This window comes from Neolamprologus multifasciatus, chromosome 7 (genome assembly GCF_963576455.1).
Source record: "Neolamprologus multifasciatus chromosome 7, fNeoMul1.2, whole genome shotgun sequence".
Lineage (NCBI taxonomy): Eukaryota > Metazoa > Chordata > Actinopteri > Cichliformes > Cichlidae > Neolamprologus > Neolamprologus multifasciatus.
Window position 1 is genome coordinate 54,455,543 of NC_140445.1, and position 12,088 is coordinate 54,467,630.

Consider the following 12,088-nt stretch of genomic DNA (forward strand, 5'->3'; position numbering starts at 1 on the left):
TCTCACAAAGGAAGAAATACAACTGTATGCCTCTTTTTCATTTGTTTCCATTATCAAAAAAAAAATTTTTGTTGTTGTTGCCATTTGTTCATTGGATCAGGTGATCAGTGGGGATGAGAACAGCTGACAAAGCTGCAACTGACAGCAGATCTCTTGTTTCTGTAAACACCTCAAGGCAATCTAAAAGTATTCAATTCTCCCATTCAAGGAGACTGAAAAGTTTCACTTAACAGCTGATTGATCAAATATAAACAGCGTCTGAAGCTTGGAATATCAGCTTTCCTCCACGCTGCTGTAAGAAACAGGAGATCCCAGTGAAGAGGAAACTTTAAAGTACCTGATAATGAAAATGGCAGAGATATTTGGCAATACGGTGAAAAGCTTCCCTCATATATTTAACAACATATTTCCATTTTTTTTTTCTTTTAATACAACAATCATCATGACTTTACAGCCACTTCAAGTGCAGTCAAACTGCGAGGAGGGTACCTGTGAGCCAAGCGGTAAACCAATGTCACACTGCCACACTGCCACACTGAGGACAACAAATGCAATTACAATCAGCATTTCCACCAGCGGTTTGGGCTCAGAAAAATCTCAAATAAAAACAAATTACACACAAGGAAACCGGACCATTTAAACATGTAACACAAACACAGACAAACCAAGAGCATGCAAAAACTGCGTAACCCACAACAGCGTGAATGGATTAACCGATCCTGCCAATACCAGATACTCAACTGATTAAATCCAGTGCAACTTTTTAGATATGTCTTTGTGAGAACGTGAACAGTTCCTAAACTACTTTAAACAACACGAATGGCAAAATCGATAGCCAATAAAAACCTCCCAGATAAAAATAAACTAATAATGCTTAAAAAAAACAGACAATACTGGCTCACGTTAGTTTGATGGCTTATAGAAAGTGCACTGCTGCTCAGCAAGTTCCAGATGCTCTTTCTAGAACTGATAATACCATGAAAATGTGGCTTTTCACGCATCCCTTGAAGGAAACTACAACTGGAAATGTTACATACACGCTTGAAGGCCTTAAGACTTAAGTTTCAGCAACGTTTTCATTTCAGCATAAGTGATTTGTGTGTGTACGCACGTCTCAGTGGCAATTTAGTGGAGGAAAAAATTGTGTGAGTGTAGAAGATGACAGCACAAATGAATGACACAATAATTCCTTCAACACATTTAAAAGTCAGCTATAAAAAGGAAATGGATCGCAGCCATTTGTTTGAAAATACTGATTTGTGTTGCAGGTTGTTTTGGCCATTGCATGAACACGTAAGCATACAGGAAACAGAGGATTTACAAGATTTAATTAAAAAAAAAAATGGCAGGAATACTGATAATACTGATAGGCCCTTTCGGGCTTGTGACATTTTGTTCTTTTGATGTGGTTGTTGCTTAAAACGTATAAAGTTGATAGTTCCAGCTCTGATGCAGAGACCAACTCCAACGATTAGGTGTGGGGAAAGCACTCCGTTCATCACTGCAGAACAGCGGCGCTCTGCGGAGATGATTTCTTTGTCTCCGTGCTTTAGCCACTCGGCCTAGAAATGCGACAAGCCCGAGGTCAGTTTTCCTCCTCGTCGTCGCTGACAAAGCTCCTTCTATCCTGACTCGTCTCTCGCTCCCTGAGGAAGGTCTGTCGGATCGCTTCCAGCTCCGTCAGCTCGAGACGGACTTTCTCCAGGTGGAAGGCGCGCCGATTGTGGATTTGCCTCATGGGGAATGGGTTCATGTCCACAAAGGCAACGCTCATCAGCTTCCTGGAAGATTTTTTTTTTTAGAAGAAAGAAAAACAACATAATCCTGTGAGCCTGGATTTTTTTTTATGTCTTTGAAATTTAGTAAACCCACGCATCTTTCTCTCAGCATCAAGCATACACCTCTGGAGCTGATACATAAAACTTTATTAATAGGTAGGTTATTATTACAGCTCCAAAAATGGCCACTTGAGGCTAGCTCCAAAACAGAGTCTCAATGACCAATAAAATGGTATAAAACAAGCATGCACAGTGCAATTTTAAATGTAAGGGCTGCTACCTATAGCAATTTATTTAACAACTGCATCTCAGCATGCCGCATTTAGTCCAAACCATGGCTGTGCTCAAGAACCGTCTCACAGAGCTGCTGCAACACCTGCAGTGTGAGAAATGAAGTTTGCACAGGCACAAAGCCGATACACTGTGGGTGATGTGATCGTACAATTTAGCTACAGTTCGGGGAGATCCGGGAAGCTGTTTCAAGGTGATGCAGATACTCTGCCCACAGAAACTTCATTCTTCCACAGGACTGGAAATATGAAAACAGTGCAGCTACTGTACCTTGAATCCAGGATTGTGCGTGTGAAGTATCTGAGATATTTGAAGATGGCCGTGGAGTCCTGCAACTTCAAAAACTCCTCTTCTTTGTACTTGAAGAGCGCAAGAGCAAAGCGGAATATGATCTGTGGAGAAAAATGGCGTAAAGTCCTGTGTGACTGTAGCATGAAAGTATTTACTCAGGAACATCTGACCTTTCCCTCTGTTCCCTAAGCAGGTCCTCCAAATATAGTCAATACCCCCTAAATCTGAGGCAGTTTTGTTTGACTGGGTTCATATCAGGTTTCTGTTAAGAGTTAGGCTCCACAGCTTTAGTGTTTTAACTTGTATCGTTCAATCAACACACAATAGGGCACATTTTTGCTTTAACAAGTTTGCTAAAATGCTTCCCTTAAAAATTCTGTAAGGGGATGCTATGTCAAAATCGGTTATTGCATGTGTTTTCTTTTTTTTACCTTGGCCAAGGAAGTAATGTTTTTGCATGTCATTCAGCTGAAAAGTTTCGAAAAAATACAAAACTTTGTAGGGGTGTAGAGTGGGGTCGTGTTAACAATCCATTAAAATTTAGCTTACCTACACAAAAAATAACGATTTATTAAACTAAAGAATTTTGGTTCCTTGGTGGCAATAAATAATTAGTTTAATAGCGTGCAATTGGATCCATCTGGCAAACATGCACGGTTGTGTGCCGGCACGTAGCTTGATAAGTGATCTCTCGTCACCGGTTAGTCATTAACTTTAAAACAGTTTCCTGCTGAGGCTAGAATTCAGCTTTATGAGAGCAGAATCAAGCCTCTTACCTTTGGTCCTTCAAACAGAAACGCATCCCAGATCTTGAAGAGGATGTCGCTCACCACACTGTCCACAAACACCACCAGGAACCAGTTAAACGTAATGAGGGAAAAATCGACTTTGTGCTGCTCAAAGTGGGCGTGTAGCCGCGGTAGCTTCTCGCTCATCAGATCCTTGAACACACGCTGGTCAACCTGTACGAATCAAACCAGGGCTTGTGTTTTTATGGGGGCTTTATTTTTCTAAGGTGGTCAAATTTAGCAGACAGAAAGAAAAACAAAGACTGCTGATGTCTGCATTCCTGCTCTGTAAGTCATCAACAGCAGTCACGTGAATATGATATCACTGACACCAGGGAGGTTTGCCAAATCTAATAAATAAGCAGTACCTTGTCCCTTCTTGTCTCATGGTACAATAAAATTCAACTGTTTTTTTGTTACCTGTGAGCCAAGGAGAGTCTTGGTGTAATAGTCTCTTGGCATGAAGACCTCCACAATAGCTATAAGGGTCCAAAAAGCATCCTCTTGATCTAAATAGAGCAAGGCAATTGCTGCCAGCCTGAAGAAATAACATGCAAGAAAAAGGTTAATGGTTACAAGCCAGAAAAAGAGAGACAGAAAGAAAGTAGATCAGCTCTAGTACCTGTTCAGTCCTTGACAGTAGCCGATATCTGGATTCCTCCATGAGAAAGCCAGCAGGACGTTCCTGAGTTTTTGGATGCCACCTGCACTCGGAGAGGCATAGTGCTTGTTGTTGGGCAAAGTACGCAGCAAGTCCAACTCGATCTGCTTCGAGGCCGGGTTGGGCTTCTCCCTTGCTACGTTTAATAAGGTGTCATAATAGTCTGGGGGCAAGTGGTCACGAAACTTCTTCACGTGGAAAGAAACACACCAGCGCCACAACTTGGAGCGGTGCCCATGTGGCACGCCGCAACGAATCAGGGCCTTTAGCTCAGGGGAGTGAACCAGGTCTCTGTTCATGGTGCTGGACAGAAAGTTCTCCCACTTGACCCCGACGGAAACCTCCTGATCCGTCATGGACAGGGACTTCAGCTCCAAGGCCCTCACCTTTGCGATCAGCTTCTCCTCCTCTTCCTCCTCCTCGGGGACGGTCTTGAAGCCGTACACGTCATACTCGCTAGGATTGCATCGAGACAGAGAGACAATCCATCAGTGATGCAGGTGAATTCCGAAAGCCGCTCAAAGCTGCAACAGTAACATGTTCACATCCTGGCTTCTGCATGTTTACATCACTGAGGGGTTTCCAGAATGTGTAAATACATTTTTGATGAGCCAAAAAGGGCATGCCTGGGCTTGCAAAGAATTCAGAAACAGAAATACAGATTAGCAGAGCTCGTTCTCACAGTCAAAAAACATGCGTAGGGACTCTTAGTACAGTTTATTTTCTCTTTCAGTAAAAAAACAACAACAACAACCAAAACAACAACAAAAAAGCAGTGCGTCCTCTGATGAATTGGCATGGTGCTGGTTCTGGTAGAAATGCTAGAACTGCTCAACATTATTTAATAAAGATCTGCTACTTTTGACCCTCATATGATTGACAGTGGAATTTTTTTTTTTTACTAAGCCACAGCACTGAGTATGACACGTAGCTGTGCTAACAACACCTACATTTGGCCATTTATTTTCACATCTGCTATAAATGCCGGAAACCAGACGTGTGGGCTCTCGCAACCTCTTATCAAAACTCAAGATTTCGCTTTTTCCATCCCTAAAACTCTGATCTAGTAGCCGTTTTTTAAGTAATTTCTTTTCAAATCACCTCCAAAGCATCTGTTAACGAGGCTTTCGGCACATACCTGACAGTGCTTGGTTTGAAGATCGTGTGCTCCTGCTGGTCTGTGTTCTCGCCCTGCAGTGCATCTTCTAACAATCTGGAGATGACCTCCCGGGCTGGGCTCTGCTCTGAAGACGAACATACCGGGTTCTTCACCTCTTGAAGCAGAACCAAGTACTTACTCTCCACCTGACACAGCTTGGCCTCAAGCGCCGTACACTGTGGAAAAGAGGGCAAAATAAAGTCTCAGCTTTAAATTTAAATTAAGTTTTAGAAGAACCAGCTGAGCATCACACTGGACTTCCCCTAAAACGACTCAAACTTCCTGTTTCTATTAAGAGGACAATGCACCATTAAATATAAAACACGAGAGAGTACCTTTGCTTCTAAAGCCTTTTCTCGACTCTCTGCATTTCTGCGCAACACCGTCAGCTCCAGGATCTCTTTGTTCAGGAACTTGTTCTGGGATTTGTAGCCTTGAAGACTGTCCTGAAGGTGAATAATAAGACAGACGGGGTGTCAAGATGTTCAGGCAGAATTTCAAAAGCTACAGAAAAAAAAAATCAATGTTGATGGCAGTTTAAGATTAAGATAACTTGAATCTCATTTAAAGTTTTGCCATCTCTACCTTGAGGATGCTCAGCTCCTGCAGCTCTTTGTGAGGTGGTGGTGATCCAGCGTCGTTTGCATTTCCGCTGTGCTCGGAGTTTTCCTGTGACAGCTTCATGATGATCTCATCCTTCGCCTGGATGGTCTCCATCATCATTCCAAGCTGGTCGTTTATCTCCCCCACCTTAAGTTTCAGGCTCTTCAGCTCTTTTTGCAGACTCTCCTTCTCCAGGGCGAGACGCTCCATGTGACCGCACATGGACTGAATCTGACCATCTCGTTCCTTAAGCAGATCCTCCAGCTGTGCAACTTCTTCCTGAGTTGGTGCTGAAGTTCGGGTCTGGTCTGAGGCTGCTGACGAATCTGGAGACGAAGCTGGACGGCACCCGGCGGACTTTTCGCTCTGGGAGGTCCTTAAAGTCTGCTGCAGTAGCCTTACCAGCTCCTGGATGATAACACATCATTACTGTAAATTCAGCATTGTATATTATTTACAGAAAACATCAATTTGTTACACTTTTTTTCGTTATTATGCTCCTGGTACAGATTTCATAGGAAAACAACTATCAATCTTTTGACCAGGAAGTAAAGCACAGAGGTAAAAAAGGTATTCACTAAGTAAGTATTCACTCTTCTGCCTAGTCACAGCAGTTTTGACCAATCAGCCAACCTTAAAATAGAGGGGAAAAAAAGAGAACAGAAAATAAAGGGAAGGAGTGCGACAGCTGTGAATGCTGTCTGCTGTTTCTTTGCTTCTTACTAAAACATGACTAATCATTTGCTGACTTCTCGTAATAGTGAGAGTATCAGTATTATACCAAGGCACTTGGTCAGACACCACAAACCTAGGCTTGTGGTGTATAACAGACACTACAAACAGGGATCATTCACTTTCAGTAGAAACAGAATATTACATTTTTATCCATTCAAATCCATAGACATGTGTTATGCTGTTATAAATAACAGTAGTAGAAGAGATCCAACTATACCTTCTGGGTGGCCAGCTCTTCCTTGAGTTTAGCCTCTTCCTGCTGCAAGCGACTCAGTTCTTCCTGCTGCTGCTGGCTCTGGAGGCGAAGCTGCATTTCCAAAGACTTGCTGCCGTTACATTCCACCGGCGAGCTTTCGGCACTGCGGCCTAACTTTCCAGAGCCCAGCAAAAGCTTCTTAGGCCGCGAGGGGTTGCGCACAAAATCAAAGGTAAACGCCGATCCAAAGGAATCTGAGGGAAAACACAAGTCCATCAGCTGTTATCTGTGACCCTTGGGAAAAATGTACGCTGAGGATGAGTGTTAAACCCTGGCAGAAGGGTGGGTGGGAGTGGACGTACGTCTGTGTGTGTCCGGATGATGTTTCTGTTCAGTAATGTCTTTTGGCGGATCCACGAGCTCCCATTCTTCCGAGGGACTGTTGCTAGTGTAAAACACGCTGCGTCGTCCCCCACGCAGGTGAGACATGGAGTTCCTGACAGAAATAAGGAGATCATTTCTTTTTTTATTTTATTTTTTTTATTTCACAGGTTTCTCACACATTTCATTGCAACAAAAAAGGGTCTTTAGAGATTAAAGAAAACACGGTATGAAAAGTGACAAATCCACAGAGCTCTACGATGAACCACAGAGGAAAACTGATGCTGCTGCAAAAGGCCGACGGGATTGCAGCGTCGGACAAACAGAGAAAAAACAAAGATAATAAACACAAAGGCATTTTTGCAAGAAACTAACATTTACAAGCTAATGGTGTCAAACTTGTTTTTCACACCTCACCATGTGATTTGCAACATGTCAGCAACTGTTTCTGCTGTATGCAACACAATGAAGCGCAAGTCTGCCTCACACATCAGCTCTCTCTATATATTTTTATAGATATCGGATGTGTTTAAACCACACGTTTCTGACTTCCATCTGGCAAAACCAAAGTGACTAAAGAGCGCTCGTGCTTTTCTCAAACTTTATGGGTATAAACGTGACAAAAGCAGTTAACGTCACAGTACTGAAGTATTCTAAAGCCACTTCTTTTCTAATCGGGGGGAGGGGTTTCTAGCTCCGAGAGCTGCAATTCTCGCAGATTCAGTCACATATCAGGCAGCTACTATACTGATACCTTTGTTACTGTGTATAAAAGGCACCGTGGTGTGGGTTTAGGAGCAGTGAAACTCTGGGACTCCATGACTCCCTTAATAAGGGACACATACAAAGCAAACTCCAGTCTACATGTCACATTTTTAGGATTGCAGCATGTTGCCTCTTTTCAATAGATGTGTTGTACATCTCAAAAAGGGGAACTGCTGATGGTTGCATACTAGAAAAACAAGTGAACCATGGATGTAACCATTTCCTCTACTGCAACCAGTGTCTGGATGAACTAAGAAGTGCTTTCTTTGCTCAACACAGCAGACAAACTAGTCGTGCCTGTTTGGCGGCGACCTTAAAAAAGAGAAAAAGAACAAGATTTTATAGAGCTGTATACTTGCGTTTTAAACTGGTACAGGTACAGATTATTTCCTGGAAAGCTTTCGTTACACTTACCTGAGCTCCGTGCCAAAGTTTTTCAGGGAGAAATTGAGGGGGTTCGTGGAGGGCCCTCTGGCTGTCTGGGCTCCCACCATTCCAGCGCCCTCTGTTTCGTCGTCCATGGAAAAATCACTGCGGACCTTCTCCATGGTTTCACATGGCTTCTCAAAGCTGAAAGCATCTGAGAAAAAAAGAGACCAAAAGAACTTAATTATCTGTTCTAACTAAACAAAAATCAAATCAAAATGACACCAAAGACTGACTTCCCAACGACAAGATGCACAGCCGGGTGAAACCTATGCAAGTCAATACCTGCTTTCTAACGATTGCTTCTTTCTGAGACCACCAACCCCCTTCTTAACATGAAATTAATTAGTAAAAAAAAGCTTTTTTATTTGTTAGATGTGTCATAAAAAGTGATGCTACTGCAGAAGTGGCTTAAACTGCCAGCAGGGGGTGTCTGAGTCAGACTTGGAAAAATGAAGTCTGTCTGTGGGAAAACACCTCTTTCTGCTTCCTTTGTCTGCGACTTCAGTAAACACTTTCCTGATGAGTTCATGATGTCAGGCTCTAGTTGTTAAGCTTCAATGAATACTGCTTCGTTTTCATATATTATGCTTCCAGTTAGACTAAAAAATAAAAAGGATGATTAAGCAGCGGATGCGCTGGCCTACCTCGCGAGTGACAAATCACTTCCATATGAGTGTGCGGCAGGCCTCCATTTCTCATCGACCCATGCCACACCTGGCTTTAAATCATCGAGGTAGTGACATTAATAATGCTGTGAGACTTCACACACAGACTATGGCCAACAACATGTAATGCAGCCAGCGCCACGCACCTATGATCAGACTCGCGCGGCTCTGATAAAATCTTTGAAGTCTTTGAAGTGGCATCTCCAAGAATGAAAATAAAAACCAACGTCCTTTATATGTCTAATTTATTATGTCTTTATTATGTGTTACTATGTCTACTTCTGAACCAGTTTTAACTTCTGAACTTTGCAGCATGGTTTCCTTTTAGAGCTTCAAAAGTCGACACTTACTTAGACTTGCTAAGTCCGGGCATGTTAGTCTTTTGCTATAAAAAGTGCGACATAAAAACACAGCTCTCTCGTGCACTTCACTGCACTGAGCAGGTTCAAGGCGAGACCGAAAAGCAAAACGCAAATAAATACGAGAACAAGAAACAAAAGAGTGTTCATTCTGAATCGACAGAGAAATCAACAAGTCTAAAGAGTGTTAGACGAAACATGGCGACAACAGCTCTGATAAGCGGTGATAACCAAGGCATTTGTTGCTTTTGAAGACAGATGTGCACCGAGAACATTCTTGGAAAGAAAGACATGGACAGGAAAAGGAAACGGGATTCACAGGTCGTTTCACTCAGCTAATCACAAAGCATGCAGAAGAATCCCTGTAATCAAATGTAAACAGGTTTAAAAATGCTTGTGTCCGTTGCCCAACAACAATGTACATATTTTCTTTTCCACTTCTGCTGGATAACAAATGAGATTCATATTTTATATAGAGTCCAACAGATACTCATTCAAACATATCAGCACTGTCGTATACAGTCATCGGCTACTTTATTAGGTACACCTTGCTAGGCCACGCTGGCCACCATGTTGCTTCTGGAGCTACATAACAACAAGAAACATTCCTCAGAGATTTTGGACCATGCTGACATGACAGCATCACACAATTACTGCGCACACATGATGCAGATCTCCCGTTACAGCGCATCCTAAAGGCGCTCTGTTGGATTGAGAGCACGTTTGAGCACTCACTGAGATCTTCAAGACCATTCAAACGCTTAAATCATCAGCTTTGCATGATGCGAGCTTTGAGACATGTCACACAATCAAACTGGAAGCCACCATCGGTGACTGTGTTCTGAAATGCTGTGGTAATAAAGGGATGGAAATGCTCAGGAAGGCCTTCCTGAGTATAAACAATGCTAAGTTTTTATTAACGCCACCCGCAGCAGGCTGTACTGATATAAGGCAAGATGACACCATGCTTTCATGGTGTTTATGACCAATTCTGACCCTGACAATCTGACATGCTGTGAAGTGAAAGACCATCATCTGCATACTTTGGATTTTCTTCTGTTACTGTTCCCTTCCCATCAGTTCAAATGAGTCTGGTTGTTCTCCTCTCAACAATTTAGATTTAAAAAAAATTGGAAAACAAATAAACATATCACTTTTGTCACAGACCATTACTTGACTGCCTACTTTATATTTGTTTAGACGCGAGGTTACGATACCAGCGCCTTGGCTTCACAGCCACAGCTCAAAGGGCTTTCTGCTTAAAACAAAACACAAGCCGAATGATGTCAATCTGAACTTTTACCCTTTCGAAACACTCAAACACTTTCCTGCACAAACTTGGTAACAAAATACCCGAGACTCTTGTGATTTGTAGCACCTGTGTAAACTTTCAGTTGTTGCCCGGATATGATGAAATGACCGACTGATAACATATCCACTGTATGTGTGAGTTCGTGCGAACCTGCCTACCATTATCTTTGCCTACAAGGCCGGTGTGAGGATAGGCCAGCGTCGGGGAGTTCCAGCTGTCTCTCTGACCAGTGCCTCGCATGTTACTGTACTCCCAACGTTTCTGCTGCAACTGCTGCAGCCAGTAGTGCATCACCTGCTTACTGGGAGCCTAGAAGTAGACAAACACACACTCAATTAGACTTTAGATCTTTGAAATCTTTAAGCATGCCATTTTCAACACAGCAAAGTGAGCGAGATGACGTTTTAAAAGGCATCTCCATGAGGAAATCAAGGCAGCGACAAATGGAAAGGGAAAATGAGGACAACTTGACACTATTAGGATCTGTCATGTGAATGAGCACAGACACTGGTTTCAGTCTCAGTTCCAGCTCTCTCTCTCTCTCTCTCTCTCTCTCTCGGTATTAAGCATAGACACTTAAAAAAAAAAATAAGACAGACTAGAACTGACTGAGTGAAACCAGAGGCACCTGTCTTGGTGCTGAACCCGTCACAGTCATATGACAGCACCAGGACACCGTCACATGAGATGCTGTGACCCGTGAAGGGAGATGAGCTCCTGTGTAAAAATGTCTAAACACAAAACAGAGGACTGACGGTGTTTTCAGGCAATCAGCTGGGAGAATGCGCTGATTAAGCGCTTAGTTTGTGCGAGAAATTGATTTGGCTTTTAAAAAACAAACAAACAAACAAACAAACAAACAGATTTTCTTCTTCTGGTCGGGTCAGAATCGCATCAGATCCCGTTGTTGCCGAGCAGAAATATGTACTTTATTGCCTAAAAACAGCTGAGTCTAAATCTGTTTTCTTTAAAGGAAAGAAGAGAAGGGCGTGTCTGCCTTTTCCAAACGAGAAAGGAAGTGACAAATGACACGAAAAGCAGACCTCGTTGCAATGCTGTCAACACACGTTTAATGAAAGAAAGAAAAGTTCCTACCTTAAGTAGAAACTCTTTGTCGGCCGTGCGGATCTCAAACTGACCCTCTTCCCCGTCCAAATCGTAGCTGAAACACGCATCGCATATTTCGATGTGTCCGAGCGGCAGGGCATCCTGGGGAGACTTGAAGTAATACAAATAGCATTTCCTCGGATCATACACAAACCACTTCGGCTTGTACCCCCTCAAGGGCCCCTTGCCGGATAGTTTGTTCAAGTAGCCGCACAGTTTGGAGGCCTGCTCCTTCGCTCCCTCGATGTCGGCCACATCCACGGACCTGGAGTTCACGAATCGCGAAGCCGTGCAGGAGTGCGCCTCGCTGCCATCCTCCTCTTCGTGCATCTTTCCTCGAAGTTTCTTCTTCTTGCAGCACAGCGGATGCCCACTCCTGTTTCCATCCACATGACTGTCCGTTTCTTTGACAGAGGAGCATGGGACATGTAGTTCAGCTCCGAGGATGACGTGGTTGGTTTGCTGGTTGGGGTGGAGTGTAGCGGCTCTGTGGGCCGCTAGGTGGCGGTGTGTGATCAGATGAGCAGCCAGCTTTGAGGGCTAATGAGCAGCAATCCTCCAACGAATT

The 12,088-nt window shown here is 43.2% G+C and overlaps 1 protein-coding gene across 1 annotated transcript; it reads right to left on the reverse strand.

Annotated features, from left to right (window-relative positions):
- Positions 1-65: 65 nt before the first annotated feature.
- Positions 66-11,967, reverse strand: tbc1d2b (TBC1 domain family, member 2B). The gene is made up of 13 exons (XM_085167775.1): positions 11,509-11,967; positions 10,572-10,722; positions 8,063-8,228; positions 6,865-6,998; positions 6,524-6,756; positions 5,554-5,979; positions 5,304-5,414; positions 4,948-5,144; positions 3,771-4,265; positions 3,569-3,686; positions 3,137-3,322; positions 2,340-2,461; positions 66-1,781 (listed from the first exon to the last, which is right to left on the reverse strand). The coding sequence occupies exons 1-13, from the start codon at positions 11,848-11,850 to the stop codon at positions 1,586-1,588; spliced, it is 2,877 nt and encodes a 958-aa protein (XP_085023901.1). The 5' UTR covers positions 11,851-11,967; the 3' UTR covers positions 66-1,585.
- Between the last annotated feature and the right edge of the window lie 121 nt (positions 11,968-12,088).